Raw genomic sequence first — 24,565 nt, forward strand, 5'->3', positions numbered from 1 at the left:
AAGAATCGCACTTCCCCGTCTAAAACGTGTACCAAACTACAAATTGGAGATTGAAGATTGCGAATTGGAGCACACTGAAAAGAATTTACTCTAAATCTTAAATTTACTAAATCTTCTTTAAAGAAATATGTATTAAAATTTAACAAATTTTTTTCAGTGTAGAATTCAACCAATCAGAACAAAACTGATTAACATTAAATTTATCTGATTGATCAAATTGTAATCTTCAATTTCAAATCTCTTTAATCTTCAATGCGTCTGATATGAACTTATTATAATTTCAAAATATTTGAATTTTCGTTTAGAAAAAAATATCGTGGACGAAATGAATTATTTGGACGAAAATTCAAATGTTCTGAAATTAGAATATGCATTGATAAAGAAAAAGGTGACTTTTCGCACTGTAATTTTCAAAGGCAAATGTAATTTACATTCGAACGAAGGCCGCGATACAACTCGCGAAGGTAAGACTAATTTAATGTTTGTCGCACTTTCTATAACTACTCTTAATAGTAAATATGTTTCTCCTGGTATTCAATAACGCGATCTTGTTGGCGAGACGGTTATCAAGTCTGCTAACGATTTGTGCTGCTCTGATTGACGACGATCTCAAAATCCCTCTCGAACAGCGTTCATGCGAAATAAATCACGCAAACGAGAAAAACGTCTAAAATTTTAGAAACGTCACACACACTTGATCTTTTATTAAGAGCTTTCCTTGTTACATCTCTTAGAGCCTGTTGTTCCACCTTTTGATAAATTTTACTTGTGAGATAAATCTGGTAATCCGCGCATGTGATTGGATAATCTTGCTACTTACCCAACAGGTAAAATTTATCAAAAGATAGAACAACCGGCCCTTAGACATTCGCGTATTATCCAAGTTTCTGAAGAACAAAATCCGTAACAAAAACTTTATTTCCTATTTTGCTTAAGAAATTAATAATAATGTAGACCATGACCCCCTCCCCCTTAGAGTCCCTCTTTTTAAAAATATTCATAACAAATATAGATATAAATCAGCCAATATGAGCCAACACAGGTTAGGCGTGTGCGAACGCGTACACTTTATTCTTGAGAAAAATTGACAAACGTTTCAACCCTTTCGATTGGGTCTTTCTCAGTGTAAAAATAAAAATAAAATCGGTCACGTATAAATTTAATATAAAAGATGCGATGCAAAGCAAATTGAAGTATCGTTAACATATATTCATAAAATGATAATAATCCTGTCTGTTGTATCTAAAATACTCAAATCTAACATTTCAGATTATGTATAATAATGTTAACGATGACATGTTAACACAAAAACTGTTCAAAAAGTATGTTCACAACAAATGTTAAATATTTTTTTAATATTTCTGAAATGCTTAATTGCAATTTTAATGTTCTAAAAATATTTTTTAAATTAAGAAACTCCTCGATATAAAAAACATAGATTATATTATATTATTCTTTTTGTATTTATTTTAAGTAAAAAAACGTTTCATAAATTATACCTTTTCAATCATTTAAGTAATAATTTAATATTCTATAATTAAGTAATAATTTGTCTTTTTATATTTGACCTTAAAAAAAATTTCGCTTGCGATGCATTCCCTTGACAAATTTCTGAATCCGCTAATGGGATTTAGTACATGATTATCCTAATTGCTACTTTGTTATTAAATAAACAGTGTGGCACTTTAATTATGCACACCTTAATTGAAACTGTCATTTGGTAGAAACCAATGATCTGTAACGGAAGAAATTAAATGAAGTGTCTGATCAACAGCTATAATAATAAACGAATTGTAAATCGATATAATTAGTATTCGCTTATAAATATTCTACAAATTATACATCTATTCAATTTTTAATGGCACGCGTCGCGCAAGCTTTATTCTAATGCTGATTCGTACTAACAATAAGAAAAAGTTCACGCCTTCCGTATAAAATTGTAGTCTAACGAAAAAATATAAATATAAGTATTTCACAATAAACGCTGAGAGACTTTTATCGATCGTCAACAGGGGATTGCCTAAGATTCTAGATTCTATTAGCAATGCCACGTCTTATCTCCGACTTGAAACTTAAATTAGCTATTAGTTTCTACTACATTGTGTTCGTATAGAAACTTTTCACTAAATACTTTTATTAAAAATGCAATTTCGTCACTTTGGAACGAACTCCTATTCACTCGCGCTATCAAATTGTTCATCAGTTTATTCATTTCTCTCTGGCAACCCTCATTAGTAGCAACCAAAATCAGTCGCATCAAAATACCCAAGGAACACATGAAAATCAACAAAAAATCAAAATGACTTTATTTTAATTTTTAACGTCAATAAACAAGTCACATTTTGTAATCAAAACTCATCATTTTGACCTTCGTAACGTCAAAACAAAGTTATTTTGACTTTCTCTTGACTTGATGTGTTTCTTGGGTAATAAACTCGACTAGTTTCACAAGTATGTGGCCTCCATACGCATTTCATAGCTATGCAATTATTGCAATGATAAAAATGCACTATGTTCTTCAATTCTATTACAAAAATTCGACGCAGTCATGCAATATCCAATCGATCGCAGTTTTGTCTCTTTTCTTCGAACTTTTGGATGCACGTTGCACGTTTTACTATTTCGTTGAAATCGTAGTAAATCTAATATATATTAAAATATAGTACGCTGAGACGAGATTAAGATGAAACGTATATTTCTAGTGAACTCTAACAATTTCGTCTGGCATATAATATCACAAATAAATATTTAAAAATTTACAAAATGGCAATGAATAAAGTTACTGACGGACATTTGGTATATTGCACAACCGTGTCCAACAGTTGTTCAGTTTCTGCTCAGGTGCTTGCGCACTTTTCTCTCCTCCCTGCGAGATCCTCGCGACAATCGATCCGACATCAAATTTCCTTCGATGAAAGTAACGTATTATTTAGTAACATGTACGCGTATATAAAATTACCGACGTCAATTTTTCCGACTCAGAAAAGAAAGAATTGCAATACAATTCGCTACTAAATTATCATGTAGAAACTTGTGTATTTCTTAGAATTAAATAAATACAATATGTACACAAATGTGTGTACCCGCGATCTGATCAGACATATATACTACCTATATTTTTTCGCCTTTCTTCTCCATTTTCTTTTTTCTTTTTTCTTTTTTATTTTTTTTTATAACAGCCAAATGTTTTCTTTTGCGGGGAATATGACATGACTAGAACGCACTTATTACTTCTTTCTTCCTTTGAATTATTTTAAGGCAAGCTCACATTTTTTTCTCTCACGCGCACTTCTCTTCTTATATCGTTAGTTTTTTTTTTCCCTTCGTCGCTTGTCCTTCTCTCCATCAATTTGCTTTCTTCTCTTTACTGGACACACACACTCTCTCTCTCTCTCTCTCTCTCTCAAGCACTCCCATGTTCTCAGATACCTATACATGCATACATATACATACACATATCCATTTAATACGTCACGCGACATGTTCGTTGTTAATCGTCTCAGAGGATGAACTTATGTGAGTTTCCGGCACAATTAAAGTTTGTTCTTCGCGAAATCGTATTGTCCCGAGACCGCTTCTGTGTTCTGTAATCAAAATCGAGAACCGTTTAAAAAATATAACAGTTCACAAGGCTGAGAAAAATTTTTTTAATTATATTATGTTACATCAGAAAAAAGTGCAAAGAAAATTCATTCAGATTAAGATATAATTAAGATAATGAATTAGGAATAATTATTAAATATACACTGGAAGAAAAGTATTTGATAATTATGATTATTATTTTTTTCTTTCAGTATATAGAAATAGAAGATATAATCCCAAGGAGAACAAACAAATCAAAATAATGTCAATTTGACGTCATATTGACGAATTTACTTTATATATAAAGTCATTCTTAGATCATCTGATATCGAGATTTTTATCATGACTAAAAAATGATATAAATTTGTTAATATGACGTTAAATTGACATTATTTTGATTCTCTTGTTCTCCCGGGGATGGCTCAAATATTGCATAAGCACAGAATGTTTTGCACCTTTATTAGAAGGTTAACTAATTTTTTTCCATAAACGAAACGTTCCATTTAATCACCTAATTGCTCTTTCATTGCTTCTGTTTTCTATAAAGTTTTGCTAATGCTCTGGCAGTATTCACATAGTTCCATCGTAAAAGACGACCGATTAGTCATAAAACAATAAAGAAACGTAATTGCTGATCTCTCTTATCATAATGAAAATATAATTGAATTAGACCTTATTTTTACGTTTATGGTAACAGCTGATATCGTTATGACTTCCTAATTTTATATAAGCATATCCTAACATAACTTTATTAGTAGGCATTGTAAATTAATAAAATATCGATATAAAAAATATTGTCGTGTATTTTATATACATGTTGAATTATTTTATGTATTAAATGAAATATTTAAGTCGTGAAATAGCAATATAAGCATATTTTTTATTTTCAAAATATCTACGAATTGATTTTGATTTTGAACTGATTTGAATGTGTCAATAGTGATATCATAAAAATTGGACATGAAAAGTTATCTGTGTAACGGCAATCATTTATTATATTCCATCTTAGCTAGAGACGTTTCCATAATAAGTCCGCAGAATATTAATATTATGAATTAATAGATTATTATTATTAATAATCAATTTAGTTGTATTATTTATGTAATAGATTCATATAAGAGAGGAATATCATTACATATACATATATATATGTATATACAGGATGTTTGGAAAATAATGATAAATTTTTCACATAGGGGCAGAATGTACTAAACTGAGAAGAGAAGTCCTCTACCATTTTGCAATTTTCGCAATAGTTAATAAGATACTAATTGCTAAAAATTACCGAAAATTGACCTTCAATGATTTTTTACTCAAATACTATCAACTTTACAGAAAAACTGCAAGAGACAAAAATTGTTTATTTTTTCTCATAAAACTCTAAGAATTTTTTTAGAATTTTTTCAAAATTTTTTAATACCGTATTTTCTCAGTTGATAAAAATGAGAAAATGCAGTATTAAAATGTTAATAAAAAATTCTGAAAAACATTCGCAGTGTTCTATGAGAAAAAAATAAACAATTTTCGTCTCTTGCAGTTTTTCTGTAAAGTTGACAGTACTTGAGTAAAAAATTATTGAAGGCCAATTTTCGGCAATATTTAACAATTATCTTGTTAACTATTGCAAAAATTGCAAAATGGTACAGGACTTTTCTTCTCAGTTTAGTCCATTCTATCCCTATGCGAAAGATTTATCATTATTTTCCAAACACCCTGTATACATATATATGATATGTATAATAACGTGGTTTCTATTTTTTAATTATTAAAAACAACATAATAAAACATTCTGCAACGGAAGTAACTAATTGTAAGTAGTACAGCGAAAAACTTGTAACTATTGAAATAGCTTCGTTAAAAATGTTGTAATATATAGTACATTGTACCTTTTAAAATCAGCATTTTGAGCTTCTTTTTATGATACTGAAAATCTCATTAATCTTCCCAGATAAAAAGTATCTGAAATCGGGTTATAAGACGTTTTATGCGTCTAAAAGACGACTTAAATACGTCTTATGTCATAATTTTGGACTTTGTGTTGTTTGGGTTGACCTTCCTCCTCGTTAAAAAAAAATTACGGTCTGATTTGACTTATATTTTGCTTCAGTGGAACTAAAGTCTGAGTACTTATCTATTGTTAAAAGCAGAAAAAATTAAGCCGTTTCTAAGAAATCTTACAGATGGATGAAAGGTCGGACCAATACTGTAAATATATAAATTATTTGCACTGCACTACTTAATAATTTTGATGCATATTAGATACATGACAAATAATTAAATTATAATTGAAAGAATAAGAGATTTCTTTTCGTATTCACCGGTTAATAGTTTCGTTGAGCACGTGCCTTGGCGGACGCCAGAGCTAAGATATACGCAGTGGATAGGCCGACATGGCGTCGCATTGGCCTTGGTTTAAAAACCCTGGATCACGCCGTAGGCCTCAAGGGTGGACATGATGAGGTAGAGCAGCCAAAGGGAGAACAGGAACACGGACGTGATGAGCTTCGGTATAAAAGGTCCGCCCAATTCACCGCCGATCGACTTGACTCGTCTCACCAACAGTACCACGATCACGAAGCAAGCCTCGCTACAGAACAAGGTGACGGAGAAGGCCAAACTGCGTCATAAAAGAAAGTCATTCAGATATAGTTGCATGTGCAATGTAGGAAGCAACAGCAAAGTTGCATCTGCGATTTTTGCATAGAGACGCGAGCAAGCAACCGACTATGAAATTAGCTCTCGGGAGCTGACGATGTGCGTCTATTGGACTCACTTAATTACATCTTTCATGTTACAGCTGTTAATTTGAATTATTATTATTATCTTAAAATTCATTTATTATTAAAAGAAATAAATTTATTTATTATCAAAATATTATTTTAATAATAAATTATTATTAAAATAAACTTAACACACATACGCACGTCTATTGGACTCACTTAATTACATTTTTCATGTTACAGCTGTTAATTTGAATTATTATTATTATCTCAAAATTCATTATTAAAATAAATAAATTTATTTATTATCAAAATATTATTTTAATAATAAATTATTATTAAAATAAACTTAACACACGCACGCACATTCTTTATTATACGTTGTATGTCATTTTGGTTCCTTGAAATTAAAAAAATATGTAGTTCCATTTATTCAAAATAAATCAAATGGATCTCGGCGTCAACTATATTATAGATAAAATTATATTATAGTAAAATTTTAGCTTCGAAAGGTTAAACATTGAATTCTTTTTCATCAAGAAATTATTTAAATCTTTGTCTCTCATATTTTTAAAACAATATTATTTAAAGGCAGAGGAAAAACGTTGGGGATATCATTTTGTCATGCAATACTCCAATCGTTGCGCTAGGGTAAAAGATTGCTGATGAAAACTCAAACCGTGAATGGAAACGTTCAAAGTTAAGGTTTATATTTTTAGTATTAAGAAAAATTGCGCTAATTGTGATAACCAGCGTCGACTCCTATTGCCGTATAATACATATTTTATGGTTTTATTAATTGTTTTAATTAAAGGAGTCTGTAAAAACTTATTAGTTTTTTGTTAATTTGTAATTTATCATGGAAGGCAGAGATTTTTGAAAATTGAAGTTCTTGATATTTCAATTGGTCATTATAAAAAAAATCTTCGAAATGTCTTTCGAAATGATGTACTTACATTTATCAAATTTATATAAAAATCTATCAATTTTCAAAAACTTAGCAAGAGAAAAAAGATCGAAAGATATTTTCTTTCTATGTCCTTACTTTCAAGAATTCAACATTTAAGCTTTTGAAACTGTCTTCATGAAAATGGAGTGAACTTTTCTGGTGCAACCACAGATTCATCTCCAATTCCAATTGGCGATGTCAAAACTATCATTGAAAGTCAATCAACGACTGAGCACTTGCAAATTTATCGCAGCCATTATGGTACCACCTGTGTCCGTATATAGCAATAGATTACAAGAATATATAATTTTAGAACACACCTGTGTGTACATTCGTGCACAATCTAAACAATCTATTATTCTTTATAAATCGTCGTAATATTTTAACTTCAAGCAGAAACATTGCCTCATCTAATCTTATTCTAAGACAAAGAGAATGCATTTTCTGAAATATAAAAAAACGAGAGAACGTAACATTCTTTTCGAAGACTAGAATTTATTGTAAAGTAAAATATCAGTTATTAAGGAAAACATGATAATCTTATACTAAAAGTCAGTTTTAAACTGAGAATAAAAATCTATAATTCATTGTTTCACCTTAATTTTAATAAATAAAATTTTCAAGTAGTAACAACACACATTTCTGTGTTTTGTGATAAAAATAAAATTATGTTCCTAATGAAAGGTGTCTTCTATTTAAAAAATTAATTATTTCGCAACAAATCGCATTATTTAACGAAATTGTTTAGACGCAACAATGTAATCGATTGGAGATGTTACTTGTATATTCATGTATTTGGTTTTCGTAAAAGAGACTATTTTTCAGCAAGATACACGAACGACAGTGTGAAACACGGAGTGTATTTCAACTGTGAAATACTGCTCAATACTGTAAAAATCCAAGTACAAGCATGCAAAATGTTCCAGTGTTTCTAAATATTTAAAGAAATTTTATATATAACATGTAATAACTATTTTCGTGCTTATTTTTAATAGAGAAGTCTGCAATTTGATAATTAAATTATACAATTATACTGTATGGCTTTATTAGATTATTATGACATAATAAATAATAACAGTAAGTAGTATATATTATTAATATTACATAAACGATTACAATAAAAAGAGAGAACTAAAATCTCTCTCCGAGTAATTGTAAGTTTATAATGTCCTCTCAGAAACTAAGTCTACAGTTTCAAATCGTTCCAACAAGTATCGTGCACAATGAAACACAAAGTCTACTGTAGCGTGTTCTTGCTAGGGAACATCCAGCATCATCCGATACGAGTCCAGATACAATGCTCCATTTCGCGGTTGGCAATCCGTCGAAATCCTCGTGAAATAGAATGCAGTGTAGCGTAGTAGAGTAAAAAATTGTACATCACAAAGGCTCTTTAACAGTTTCCTCGTATTTTAACACCATTATTTTGCACGACAAATGCAACGTACGAAATGTTTGAAAAAAATAAAGAAATAGTCATTTTCTTCGTACTAATAGTATTATACGAACTCTCCGAGTTCTGATTTCGCTTCAATATTACGTCGAGTGTCTATTGATGTAGATAAATGGCCAATTTCTCGGGTACTTTCTTCGAAATTTCACAATTTCATAGCGCAGAACAATGGCAGTCGTGTTAAATGTCATCGTCGAGAGAGCGATGTTGGCCAAGTTGTTGTCATCGTGCTTCAACCGAATATCTTAGAAATAGTTTCACGAACGTGATCGTAAATGAAGAATGATGCTGTGTTATCGAGGCCACGCTTTACTTAATCTAACGTGTAATCTCGTGTTATCGTGCAGGTATATCCGGGATACCATTCGCACGATTTTGAGCTAGCGTGAAAACGCGCTCGTGAATTATCGAAAACCAATTTTGTTGCTAACTGATATAAACACGTGCGCGTACACACATTCGTAAATATATATTTTTATTACGAGGTAACAGAAATTACGAGAAATAAATGTTCAATGGTACCTCCAGAAATGCTGAAGTAAATTTACCAGCATAATGTACAAAATAAATCATGAGGTATATTTAATAAAAAACATTAGACATATAAAAAAATATTGTATAAACAAGAACAATATTGTATAAATATTATATAAATAATAACAATATAATATAAATAATAAATAATGTAATATATATACAAAATGAAAAATAATTGTTTATTATCTACTGTATTAGAAGTTGTTTTGAGAAAAATATGTTTTAAATGGTAATTATCATATTTTTGAAAATCACCATTTGAATTCATGCAAGACTGTTTACTAAATTATGCATTATTTTTGTGCATACCGGATGTCCGTAATTGCTTTTCACTACTTACTTGCCAGGTTCGACAAGGAACGGTTCGCTGTGGCAAGCACGGTAAATGGCGGCGATACTCCACGCGACGCCGATTCCCAGGAAGACGTTTACCGCGTTACTTCCAGTCACATTGCCCACACTCGCATCGGCATACTTGTCCTGGCAAGCGGCCACTTTGCTCGCGAACGTGTCTGAAATAATTCGGAGTCTTAGTTACTTTGACGAGTGCACGGAGCTGTTAATGCCCGAATAACAATGACATGATTTATTGGACCATTGTTATGTTTGAACGTTACAATTATCATAATATACTAGACAACAGGTATGTCTAAAAGACATAAACACGTCTTTTCGACATACGCGTCTTAAAGATATTTAAAAGACCTCATTTAAAGGCTTCATTTAGAAATAGGTACATCTTGTTGAGTACTTGACATATGTAATATACCATATTGTAAGTTATTTAAAATATTTTGAAGGTTTTTTTAGTAAAGATAAATTTATTTTTTCTTACGTTATAATTTTTTACAATTAATTTATGCTTACTTTTATGAAATGATTAATAATTAAATAATTAGGAAATAATTAAATTATTTCCTAATTAGTAGTGCAATTGAAAGAAAAGTGATTTTTCGTGAAAAAGTAAATGTGGGACTTTATATTATTCGCATCCTTCCGTTGACTTTAAAGTAATAAAGTCCTTAATCTCTGTAAAAATGACGTCATTATTAAATTTGTTGAAAGATTTGCGCACGAATTACCGCATTGATTCCCAATATTCCTATTCTTATTATTCTTGAACACTGGAAATCTATATATACTCTATTTATATATTTTGAAAAATAATACACTGCAAATTTTATATCACGTACTTCTCTCCTCTTTTATGAAAAAGTTCGAATATCTTTTCTTAGGCTCGGTATATATAGAAATATGCATCAGTGATAAATATTTTACGTGGGAGGTAAAAAAAAATTTAAACATGTCATCGCGTTTTATAATGTTTCCTAGATATAAAAATAAATAAGTAAATAAATTTTTAACGATCTCAAAGTGTTGCGTTCGCGTTATTTAATTCGTTCTTAAAAATACATTTCTTTACTGAGTTCAAGGTTAACGAGCCCAAGGTTGTAATTTAACCGATATTGCTTTTTATTTATCCGCAAGTTTAACGCTTCATTCGCGGCGTAATGCGAGATAAAGCCCGTATTTCGCGCCACGGCACCACGTGTATGACCCGCGCGAGTAACAAAGTGGCTTTTTAGTACACATTCTGTCAGGAGAATCAAAGATCGTCAACCGCACTTAAAACCGTTGTGCCGCAGGATTTGTGGTAACGGCTTGGAATATGCGGCTTGTACCAGTTTGCAGTTTATGGCAGTGTAAGTTCGGTTACGGAGTTGTGAGCGGAGTGAGCGCTCGTTGTTGCACAGGGCAAGAAAATCCTGTAATAACAGAGCACATATGTGAAACGTACCTATATATTCAATAACAAATTTGATAAAACGTGCGCTCCAAATTCGCGTGCCGTAAATATGACGATTTCCAAAATTATATAATATATATCGGCACACTGAAAATAATTTCTGGTTGAAAATGGACGAATCAGAAATTTCTGGTTAAATTTATTAGAATTCTAGTTGAGATAACCGGAATTCTGGTTGATACTATATTTCTAGTAAAATCTACTAGAATTCTTATTTTTACCAGAATAATTATATTAATCAGAATTCTAGTTATCTCAACTAGAATTCTAATAGACATAACCAGAAAATTCTGATTCGTCCATTTTCCACCAGAGTTACTGTTTAATCCAACCAGACTATTTTTCTCAGTGCACAGATGTGGACGAAAATTTAATCTAAAAAATTGTTCGAAGCAAGTTGTTTTTATTTTCTAATATTTTTATATTAAATTAACGATAAGGATATTTAAGAGGGATTCTTATTTACATTGGAAACAAAATTTATTAACTCTTAACAATTTCTTTGAATAGTACTAAATAAATATTTACTTACAGTAAATAAATATTTACTTACAGCAAATAAATATTTACTCAATAAAAAAATTATAATTAAATCAAATTTTCTGTTTACTTTGCGCTGCTGCTATATTACTGTATTTGCTTTTGTATATATCAACAATGCAATAATTAATTAGTCGAATTAGCAAGAAGGATTGTTTACGTTGAGCTTATATTGTCAGTGTATATCTTTGATATTACATTACTACTGCAGCAGTAACGCTCAGCAATTCATCCACCGTGAATGATAGTTAACTTTGTCTTGTATTAGCGTAAGCCGGCAAATAATTATCTCAATGTTTGTTTTGACAATTAATCTGTATTACGATGTGTGTACGATTAATTATTAATCAATAATTATAAACTTAACAAAGGTCAATTAATAAAATTAAAACAAAACAATATTCGAAGCAATAATCGACAAGTGTATGCATATTCGTGCAATTGGATAATTGATTATCCACACTGAGAAAAATGTCCGTTCAAAAAGTAACAAACAGATATTTCCGATTGATTTTGATCGGATAGTCCTAAAATTTGATCGGATAGTCTTATAACCCCAGATCTACAATAGGTGTTTTAAGCCTTAAGCCGTAAGAAATTGACCAATTACAGTCGAATCCGAGAAGAATAAACGACTGTGATTCGCCCATTTCTTATGGCTTAAGGCTTAAAACTCTATTGTAGATCCGGACTAAATCCAATCAAAATCAATCGGAAATATCTGTTTGTTACTTTTTGAACGGATAAAGCCCGGAAATTTTTCTCAGTGCATAAATTTCATATTCAATAGCATTAGAAAGAGATCTAAAATATTCTTCAGTACTAACATAAAGTAAAAATAAATAAATTTTTAAAGGTGTATAAAATTATATTATATTAATAAATATGAAGATTAATTAAATATTTAAAAATCTATAAGATTCTATATAGATATGCGGTTTGCTTCGCTATTTGCTACTTGTGATTTAATGCAACATAATTTTTGACATCATGTTGTAGGTAATTCTGAGGCACTCTGTACTCTAAATAAATCCCATCTTTCGATTTTTTGCCGGTAATACAAGAAGAAGATCGTCAAACCGATCTCGATAAGCGGTACTTTGGGAGATCGGAGGTACCCTTCGGCATAAATATTGATGAGGTTCTGGGAGAGAAGAAAGTTTCTTGTAAAGTTTCTAAGAGAGAAGAAGCACAGTGGCCTAAGTAATCCAGCCGAGAAGCTGTGCATCATGCAAATCGCGTCGATATTCAGCCGATGTAGGCACTTGGTAGACATTTTTGGAATAAACATAATTTCAGAATTCGTATTCTCTGATGTAATTTAAAAAGAGAAAGAGACACCTTTACTGTGAAAGTTAAATTAATAATTAAAATTACTACAGATAGAAGGTAAGGTTACTACACGTAGTTCCCTGTGGACATTAAAATGCAGTAGTTATACGTTCACTGAACATTAAGATGTTAGAGACACATTTAGGATAATCAATTTCGAGCCTCTGTTTTAGATGTAAATTTTGAACGTAACCTATTGACCCAGAAACTTGAAATGACGCGACTTGAAATGTCGTTACGCTTTTAATAGCTTTTGATAACACCCACTCAAATGATTTATTAAATGCCCTCGTCGTGAATTTCGTATAAAAATAGAAGACAAAGGTCAGGTCATAATTGTTTCTGAAGATTTGTTAATGTAAATGATTTCTGTAAATATGACTATATACATTTTTCATAAAGTTCTCTCTCTCTCTCTCTCTCTCTCTCTCTTCCTCTTTTTGTTTTTTTTTTCGACTTTAAATTTAAAAAATATAAAATATTTGGGAATCTGTAAAGTGTTTGAAAAAATCCAATGTAGAACATTCTGATTAGAATGTAATGAGATGTAATCTTGTAAATTGCAATGTCACGTTGAATGCGAAAAAATTTTGTAGAAATAAACAAATAAAAAATTCCAACACGGTTACAGCAATATTGGAGGCTTGTAAAATAAGAAATAAAGTTTAGTAAAATATTATTATTTTCTTCCACGTACATCGACTTTAATTCTCTGCATTTCTGGAGAAAAGGCAGAAAAGATTGCTATATTTTTTGGCCTCTTGAATGTACGTAATCCCTTAACATAGTAAATATATTTCACCACAACATTGTCACAGAGAGAGAGAGCAGTGTAAGTCTTCTAAAGGCGAACCCTTTAATTTTGCTACAATTTTACGATGTAGTAATATTTTTTACGCGACGTATATAATATTACAATTTTACAATGAAATTTTATAGCAGTGCTGCAACCTTCTGATGCTACATGAACGAAGAAAGTGTATTTAACTCTTTTATGGTTGCACGTGTTAACCGTTCCACCCGAAAGAACATAGGCCAACGGCAGCCATTATTCCCAGGCACAAAGACCAAGGGCAATAAATTATTGCCCTGTTATAAAACAGCAGATGTCATAAGTGGAATGCGATCAATGCGAAATGTGAAATGCGAAGGTAAACTAATGTGGGAGATATGTTGATCGCTTTTTTTAATAATATATTGAGAAAAATGTTCTAATTGTACAAACAAATTCTGATCATATAAATCATCGTAATTAAACTTCTCGACTAGCATATATAATAGATTTAATAATAAGTGTTTAATTTGTACACTAAAAAAAAATATTAAATTTACAAAAATATTTGTTTGAAATTCCAAATAAATATTTACTAAGTGTAAACATATTTATTTGACACAAGATTAATTTGACTGATTATCATTTTTTAATTCGGATAAATATTTATTTACTAAATGTTTAGTTAGTTCTACTATTCGAAGAAATATGCAATAAGATTTAATTAAATTCTTTTTCAGTAGGGTAACTCCGGTATATACGGTATATAGAAGGAGTAGGGGTAATTTTCTCGCAACTACTCTGTTACATGCTTATGTTAAATTAGTATTGAGTTATAATTTCAGCTTCTTACTGTTAATATTAATGAAATTATTGTGAGTTGAATCGATTTGTCACTGTGTGTGTAGCAAGTAGCATCATCATAAATTATAATCTACATAAAATGATTACTGTAAGGCGTGCAAAAAACCTAGTGGTTATTTCGTGATACATACGTGTAGAGGAATAGTAAAGCATGTTGTATAGAGTAAATTACAAGTACTTTGCTTTCGTATTCTCCTCTTTGTTTAGTTTGTTGAAACCCTTGCATTTTTACCATATATCCCACCCATTATCTATATATAACAAAAATGCAAGATTTCAAAAAGTTTATTTTTTAATACGAAAACTAAATATTTCGGATTTCTAATATTTTTTTCATAGTAGTAGAGAGTACAAAGTTTTTACTGATATAGTTCGTTTATTTTAAACATAGTAAATAATACTTAATAAATTAAGTTTTTGATAGGTGCGGCGTATATACCGGAGTTACCCTATATCTTTCTGATTGAATCTGTCAGAATTCCAATTAGTGCAACAAGACTTTTTCCAGTGCAGGTACGATCTTTCTCGATGTCGCTCCTTTTCTTCGTATATCATCCTCAGTTTTTAGACACTTACCGGGAATGCTGGTACCGAGGGCGACGAAAACAATCGCGGTGACAGAATCCTTGATGCCCAAAGTACAACCAAAATACGAGGCAACGTCGCCGATTATCGCCGTGACCACGCCAATCCCCAGAATGCTGACGATAAAGCACAAATAACCGCCGGCGATATCTGAAATAAAAAAAATGTTTCCCATACGTTTTGCGAAAGCAAAATACAGAGAATTTCAGAACTGGATTGTTAAATAATATAAATATTGTTTACGCGCATATTTCTTTGTATATAAAATAGAAGAAGTAGAAAAATATACACACGGTGATAAAAAAAAGTTTGGCCAAAAAGTTTTGTGTTTATCAAACATTAGTAACGTATATTTATAAGAAACAACTTTTTCTCTCTTTTTCTTTGAAGTGTTCATTATCTCTTATTAAATACCAAAAAATAATAATTAACATTTAAAATGGTCACCTTTAGCTTTGATATAAACTTTAAGACGCTATGAGAATGCATTCACGATGGTCATTTTTCCACGGATAAATTCTTTTAGGTAGGCAAGAGATATGTCTTCAATTCATCAGCCGAAAATTTTTTTAGCAGAACTTTTTTGTTATTTAATAAGATATAACTAACACATTCCAGAGTTAGTTTTTTTTTTATATATTATATCTTACTAATACTATATATTACTATTCAGATAGCAAGTTGGCGTTATTTATCGTTGTTTCTACATACAAATGTGAAAAATTTGTTGTCGCCTTGTATGTAAAATCCATATTGAATAAAAGAGATTATAAAAAATTAATTAAACTGAAAAATTAATGTTAAAATCGCTGTCCTTCGTTTTAATAATGGAAGTGAAACCGACGATGTTTTTGGGGTTTAATAGAAAAAACATTGGATAACAGTACCAAAGAACTTTAATCACTTTGCGCGATATGCGGGATGAACAAAATGCAAATTATAAAGTGACGCTCTCTTCGCTCACGCAAACATGCACTACCACGTAACCACTCGTTTGAGAGCTTAATTAGTCTAGTTAAAAGTCCACAATTTTTCCTCATTTACGCTTACTCTCGGGACTAATTATGCTGCCTCAGCTCAATTCTGCTTGGCTTTTACAAATCACGAAGCTCGTAACGTTAAAAGCGCTATTTTACCGTAATTGGCTATTTCCGATAAATAAAATCACTTATAGAAATTAGTTTAAAATTGTGATAAGTGGACAAAAATTTCTATTAAAACTTTGTATGATAATTTTTTAAGTATATAATTTTTATATAATTTTTACTCAGAAATTTACAGTATACATTATTTTAGTACGTGGTTTTATTAATTTAAATTAATGTTATATTAAAATACAAGAAGAAGACTTTATAAAAATCATATAAATCTTTTTTGCAATATACGTATCACATACATAAATTTTGAACATATTTTCATATATAGTTTTACAAAAGCTGTTTAAACATAAGCTGTTTGTTTAAAAATACAACTTTTACATTATATATACCGTTCCTAACAATTCTCTCAGGGATCATTTGTATTCTTTTTATTTTTTATAAGCGAGTGCATTGCGTTCAACACATGTCAGATTGTAGGACGTCTAAAAACGAAATAAAAATGTATAATCAATTTAACTCTGTATAGATTTATTTTGCAAAAATTAAAATAATTGTAATTTTACTAAAAACTATTGTCTTTATATAAATGAGTCTGTTTCTTCTTACTTGAAATTTTGCAAATATTTTCTCTCTAAAACTTGCCAATCGGAAAGTATACTAATAATGAAACCAAGATTCTGTTTTCAAGATTAGTGAGGGAAAACGTCTTTACGAGTCTTATATTATAATTCTTGTGTAATAGGTCTAATAATTCCTTGTGTAATAAGTATTATAATTTCTTGTGTAATAAGTCTATATATATATATATAATTTAACGGTGCGGTAATCTTTTTCATAATAAACAATATAATATATTATAGGACCGTATATATGTGTGTGTGTGTGCGTTGCGTGTGTGTGATAATAAACTATAGAAATCAAAACCTTAAACGGTCTAGCTGGATCTTGTATGATTCTTGTGTGAATTTATATACTACGTAAATATGTAGTCCCTAGAAACGCGCGCCGAAATAATTTTTCGGTCTTGAAACGCTAATTCTACTAAACTACTTTTTCATAACAGCTTCTTTACCTCGTACAGTTCCCTTTTCAAACTACATACTTTTAGTTTCTTTTTACGTTTTCTATTTTCATTTTCGTTACATCTAAATATATTTTTTTCTCTCTTTCCATTTCCTTCTTGTTACATTTCACTCCACGCGTTACATTAATACTGATATTGAAAGGTTTTTTCTCGTATACTGTATGTGGATTTTCTCGATCCCGTACATACAATTATTATGAAAATTGGGAAGAACTTTCCTTTATCAAATAATATATCTTTATCACAATATACTTGAAAAGCAAACATCTTCTCACATTTGTATGTATAAGTATCATTTTAGAATTGTAATCACATCTCAAAATCATGTGACAAAAGTCCTTGAAGCGGCACATAACGGATATTATTATCAGTCCCTAATGTTCTCCAAACGGTCCGAGATATTCGCAATTGATGTGAAACTCGCGGAACGCTTTCTATGGAATTATTATCAAGACAGTTGAAATTCTTTGAGAGCCGCAAGGCTGACGCGTTCATGCCGCAAGTAAAATGCTCTCTCTCTCTCTCTCTCTCTCTCTCTCTCTCTCTTTGCGCGAACGCATGTATGTGACAACAAAAGGGAATTATTATTAGAAATCTGTATACGAAGATACGTTTACGATGGAACGTGGGTGTTAATACAGCTAAAGAGTCTGTAAACGCGGTTAGTTTTACTATTAACACGTGGCCGATGTATATTATTGCATTACGCTTGCTATACTACTCTTGTACTAAACTTGACTGATTTATTAAAGTATACAACGTATTTACTAAAGTACACAAAGTATTTCGTGGTCTTTTTCAAGCAACTCGCTCTTATTGATTACATTATGTAATTATCGGAAAATCGAGTAAGCTCGGAAATTCTCTCGAGATCGAATAAAAACTCGGCTGACAATATTAAATAAAAAATCTGAAAGTAAAAAAATAAAGTGCATATATATATTATATATATATATATATTGTAATTCTACAATATAATACACTATTATTTCTAATTAAACTATAAAGAAAAATATGACAATTAAAAAGGGCATAGAACCAATCTTTAAACAAAACGTATTTAATTAAATCAAATATATAAAGAAAAATTTTATTAAAAAATTCTACTTATTAATTTTTTATATTTTCTTTTTAGGAATTTTTCTAATATAAAACAAAATATATTGTATCGACAGTACAAAACAATTTTTTAAAGAAGATTTTTACTAATTTACTTCCAATTCTTATTAAGGACATTTTATTTGATATCTCGTTACTTTGCCATAAATTCCGAACCAAATTTACTTTGGAAGAATATAGAAGCACAGGTCACCATAAATCACATAGAAATTTCGTGGAAATTTCATGAGAGAGCAGAGAAGAATGTATAAGCCGTATGTATAGAGGGTTCTTTATCTATTCGTTTGTATATGCGCGCGTATTTGCCTGTGTAATATACGTACATGTCCATAGAGGATTTTCGAACATCTTTAAAAAAACCGTTAAACCAAGATATTATGCATATCTCTGCGTTTTATGTATACATAACTTGCAAATTAAGTTCTTGGGAATTCAACTATCATCTTCAGATTTTGCCAGCTTTTCCAGCAACATGTCTCACTGCGGAATATTGCATTTAGTAATGCGATGTGTTCATAAATCTCGCTCATACCGTTGCAACCGCATATTACAGTTGCATAATCTGCAGTTACATAACTATAAATTTCGGCTTATCTGGAAAGTATTGCAATCGTAATAGCAAAATGTTTTATATACCTCTGGAACGTCTATTTATTATATTCTAATAAAAAGGATTTGTTTTTGATACCAACACACACAAAGAAATTCCTCGATCACTCCGATAATTTCCGGCTCTGTCCGGAAATTAAGCTTTTTTTTTTCCTTATAAAAGGTGAAGCGAGAGTAAATACAATTCTGCATCTTGTGCTTCTGCATAGAAGCGCTGATCTACAAGGATGACGGGTAAAAAAGAAGAGAAAGATAAACAAGGTGAAATTACGTTGCTCGATACAGTAGTTTCCAGAGCTTTTGCAGAGTTCAGCAGGTCTTTGCGATTGTGATTGCTGAAATAAAGCACGTCTTCTCCTTTCCCTTTATCCTCCTCTTACCGTCTTTCCTCGTTTTCTTCCACCTGGATGGAAGTAGAGCCATGACTAAAGAATGCAGAAAAGCTCTCCCACATTTCAAAAAATACAGGAATAGGTTAAAATAGAATCGAAGAAATAACAAAAATAAAAAGACGAAGACAATCCGTGAAAAATTTAAAACATAAAATTACACAAACAAAAAGAATCAATTTTCTTCAAACTTTTTACAAAGTCCTGTAATCAAAGTGTTTGGTTACAGGAAGCTGAACTTCTTCAGTTGCTTTGTACAAAGATAATAAATATCTATATCTTCGTGTTCTTCAAACTGTTAAGATGGATTATTGAATAATTTGCAATAGTTTTAAAATCTCACAGTTATTTTTTGTAAAACATCGCATTATATAAATCAATTTGTAATTAATCTTCTCATATCCGCGTGAATATTAAAAAATATTATCCCGTGAGAGGGAGTTTAGGTGTACCGTTTTCCGTTTTGCAGATTGCACCATCATAAACATTTCGATCGAAATTCGCTTTACTTTTCATCACGTTAGCTGATGGCAATTTCGTATCTATAAACGTTTTCATATAAGATTGAAATCACAGTATTAATATTCACAACAATGTATATATTATTTTAAAGGTACTGAAAACATCTTTTTGAATGTTAACGAAACTAATCCAATTTGTAAAATCGTTTAACAAATATTTTTATCGCAATTTTGCCATAAGAATCATCGATAAGAGGTTTTTTGTACGATTCTGTACACATAAATAATATAATCAATTTCTGAGAAAAAAATGTACTTAACACATAATACACAAACAATAAATAAATTATTATAGGTTCTATTCGAGGGAGTAATCACTAGCTGAAATACTGTCCCGCAGATCACATGATTTTATATGATTTCATCTGATTACAAATAATTTTTTTTACTATATATGAAGTAATTTGATAAAATATACGATTTTATTTAATTAATTTTAATATTATATAATGATTTCTCGTGGTTGCATATGTAATTATCGGATTATACGTAGAGATTTCATATGAATTTTATAATGATTTCAAAGACTCTGTCCCACGATTACATTAATGATTACCCCCTCGGTTCTATTTCATATCGAAATTAGTCGTAACAAAATATAAAACGTCTTATAAACCACCGATTACTTATCACAATATTTTTGTACATAAAATGTTTATGCAAACAGTCAAAGCATTAAAAAAATATTATTATATGATATAAAAATATTATATATTTATTTTACAAAATTTCGTCAACATTGACATCTTGTATAAAACGTGTTTTATAAAAGGGTAAAATTTGAACCAAACGGATCACACAAATTATAGTTCAACCAAAAAAAGAAGTCTTCCATATGATATAAGAGAGAGTTTGTAACATCTACCGTTATGTTATATTTGTCCATGCGCTAAGAATTTTCATTTTCATTCCATTACAGCTGAAGAGGACTAAGTAAAGTCCGAAACGTCCTGTACGAACACTTTTTTTTAAATGTAATTTAATAAATTCAATTTTATCCACCTAACAATATTGCTTTTTTTAAATTATTGAATTGATTAGTGAAATCACTTTAATATTGCTATGAAATTTGAAATTAAAACACTTTTATTCAAAATTTAAAAAAACGATGATAAAAAATGTTCCAAATTTAACAAAACGAAAAAAAAATTAAAGTGTACATTAAAGTGGTTCATTCTATATATACACAGATAGACAATATTAATATAAAAAGATCTTTTTACTTACCTGTTGGTGGAACGAAGGCAAAAAGAACCTTCCAGAAGATAGTAAGGGAGTGCATAAGATAATCCATTACAGATGGTGAGGAAGGTTGACCGTTTTCACCATCAGCGTCATCTTCATCACCCCTACTGACGGTCAGGGCTTCCATGAATTGTTCTTTCCAAGAACTTGTGCCTAAAAATAAAATTTTAGAATTTATACATTTTAGAAAAATAGTACAAAACGGAAAGACATTATATATCTTGAATATTCTGCAATAGATAAATTAATTTTATAAACCATAAAAGTTTTTTTAATTTTTATCAACGATTTTTTTAATTGATTTATAATAATTCTTGATTAGTTCTTCAAACAGTTAATGCTGTCGCAAAATTATTTAGTAACGTTACAGTTTCTGTCTATTATGCATAAACAAACAAAGGATTCAGCCTGGTTCTTCAATAAGCCTCAACATTGAATGCAGTAAAAAAAATACTATAAAATCTCATTTTTATTCACATTCAAATCTATATATAATCGTGACGAACAAGCGAATGAAGCGCTTTATCGAAGGTAAAAGTCGAAAAATGCTTTGAGCAATTCCGCTTCACAGGCCGAGTGAAAGCAAAATATGCAGAAAGGAAAACGCTATAATAGAGCAACGCGATATTCCTTTCTCACTGTAATCGATTCAATTTCTACATGTATACCATATGTATATACACACAAACACATTGAGAGAGAGAGAGAGAGAGAGAGAGAGAGCAAGACAGAAAAAAAGAATAGAAAAAAGACACGGAAGAAAAAACGGATTAGAAGGTTCAGCAAAAGCTATAGTTTGCTGAGTAAGTTCAACATTTATAATTAAGAAGATTTGATGGTTCAACAAAGAAATTATGTCTGTAGTAAGCAATTATGAGAATGCTAATTTAGCTTATTCTTTGCTACAATAAGAATTGCTGATGTAACAAGTTTTCTTCATTATGGCAGCAAAAGTTGCTATCTTAGAATGCGATCCACTTGACGCTGCAAATGCTTTGAAGCATTCTTTGATCGGTTAATTCGTAAAATTTTTTCTTCTGATTGATCAACCAAGTATTTGCAACGTTAAATGGATCATACCTTTAGTCAGTTTTGTTCAAAATTTTAATCTATATATTGATTTTCATAGAAAGTTATCTTTGCTGTATTAACAAATTTTTACTCAATGGCGGAGATAAGGGAAGACGGAGAAGGCGACCTCCCCACAGTTCTCCAAACAGAAAGTTAGAATTTATTATATAACAAAATTTGTTTTTAAATTACATTTCATATCATGTGAATATATATATATATATATATATAAATATATGTGGCTAATAAAATACTGAATACCAACATGTATCATTTATATTTCATTATTATGATAATAATAGTAGTAATAATAATAATAGTAAATATAATAAAACAATAAAAATAATTAAAAGATATTAAAAATAACATCAATAATAAGTAAATATTTACATTTCATCATATCACCTCCTCCCCCCCCCCTCAGAATAATTCTCTGGATCCGCCTTTGTTTTTGCTGTGCTATATCAACAAATACGATTACCTATAAGCCCTAATTTTATTCAGATTTATAATTTTATATTTAACCAAGTAAACTGGCTGTCCATATGCGGCTGTAGATTTGAATCGGTGAAATTTTTAATTGTTTCAACAAATCTTTTTTTTCCGTGGGGAGAAAATTAAATTGTTTTCATTTCGTTCAATTTTTAAATAAATATTTACCAAATAAGGTACGTTGATAAATATGTTTTGTATCTTTTTTTATTATATATTTATAATATTTGCAATACTTCTTATGCATACACTAAATAATGTTTCGTCCATTAAATATTTTACGTGCTGTACATGTACTTCGCCGTTATAGCAATTATTTATTAAATGTCGAGAAAGATTACCACACAATAAAGTTTCGTTGCTGTTTGTAAATTCGATTTCTTGACCAAAGCTCTCACCAAAGCTTTTCAGAGATGCTTTGAGGAACATAGAGTACATGGAATAACTTCCTGCCGCAAAGAAAAGAAAAGCCTCCTGGAGAGCGAAAAAGGGAGAAAAGAACCAAAATGACAATAGAAAACAGCTCGTTGCTGATATTTTCGTGTTTTTTATTGTTTTCTGTCCTTTTCAATAACGAAAGAAAATTCGACACGGTCATTTGCTTCCATTGATGGAAGCTTATGGTATTCGTAATAAAAGGTGATAATAGCGCCATTCCGAGGAATTTTATTATTTTGTATCAATTTGTTCACATGTGTTTTCATACCATTCATTTGCTACGACGACACAATTAAAAAAATCTAGAGTTTAAATGTTTTGAATCATTTAAATTTTATTATTAACTTTGATGTGTGTGTGTGTGTGTAATAAAGTAAACGATTGTGGAAATAAAAGTATGTTTCTTTTAATTATGTTCATTTTTTTTATTGGGAGTACAAATTAGTTCGGTCCGTTTTTTGTGTTCAAAAATCCATTTATTTCAAAACAAAATGAATAAACAGATTAATTAAAGTATTGTCCATCGCTGGCTACTACTTTTTCCCATCTCTCAGGCAATTTTCGAATTCCTTCTCGAAAAAATGACTCGTCTTTGGAGGCGATCCAATTTTGGAGTCAATTTTCGATTTCTGCGAACCGATGACTTGCCAAATCGTGCTGCATCCTTCGGAACAACCAGTAATCAGAAGGAGTAATGTCCGGAGAATACGACGGGTGCGGGAAAACATCCCATTTGATCGTTTCCAAATATTTTTTTACAGCTTTTGCGACATGAGGCCGAGCGTTGTCATGAAAAAAAAAAAAAACTTTATCATGTCTTTACTCGTATTCCGGCCGTTTTTCTCGCAATTCACGGCTCAAACGAATCAATTGTAGCCGATACCGATCGCCCGTAATGGAATCACCACAGGTTTCAGCAGCTCATAGTAAACAACACTCTTTTGGTCCCACCAGATACAGAGCATGATCTTCGAACCATGAATGTTCGGCTTTGGTGTTGATGTTGAGGTCGATGGCAACGATTGACCGGGCTTAGCGTAGTATTTTTTCTTCTTGGGATTGTCGTAGAATATCCACTTCTCATCTCCAGTCACAATCCGATGCAAAAAACCTTTTCTTTGTTGCCTTTGCTACTCGCAAGTGAAAAGTCGTCTTTCAATCGTCTCTCGGTTTCAAGGCACCCAATTTCCTTGTTTTTGAATCATTCCCATGGCTCTCAATCGTACAGCATGGCTTGTTGAGTTACTCCCAATGATTCTGCAAGCTCCTCTTGCGTTTGACTCTGATCTTCTTCGAGTAATGCCTCTAATTCTTTGTCTTCGAATTTTTTTGGCTGTCCAGAGCGAGGCTTGTCTT

The 24,565-nt window shown here is 30.7% G+C and overlaps 1 protein-coding gene across 1 annotated transcript in view; it reads right to left on the reverse strand.

Moving 5' to 3' along the window:
- Window positions 1–3,163: 3,163 nt before the first annotated feature.
- The window catches only part of LOC108769341 (sodium/calcium exchanger 1), a 24,049-nt gene continuing 2,647 nt past the window's right edge, over window positions 3,164–24,565 (reverse strand). The window contains exons 2-6 of the mRNA XM_018520255.1: window positions 21,191–21,361; window positions 15,133–15,291; window positions 9,582–9,753; window positions 5,901–6,199; window positions 3,164–3,584 (exon numbers count right to left, since the gene is read on the reverse strand). Coding sequence (XP_018375757.1) covers window positions 5,995–6,199; window positions 9,582–9,753; window positions 15,133–15,291; window positions 21,191–21,361 — 707 coding nt within the window. The 3' untranslated portion in view covers window positions 3,164–3,584; window positions 5,901–5,994. The remainder of the gene's footprint in view (window positions 3,585–5,900; window positions 6,200–9,581; window positions 9,754–15,132; window positions 15,292–21,190; window positions 21,362–24,565) is intronic.

Source organism: Trachymyrmex cornetzi, unplaced genomic scaffold, assembly GCF_001594075.2.
Source record: "Trachymyrmex cornetzi isolate Tcor2-1 unplaced genomic scaffold, Tcor1.1 scaffold898, whole genome shotgun sequence".
Lineage (NCBI taxonomy): Eukaryota > Metazoa > Arthropoda > Insecta > Hymenoptera > Formicidae > Trachymyrmex > Trachymyrmex cornetzi.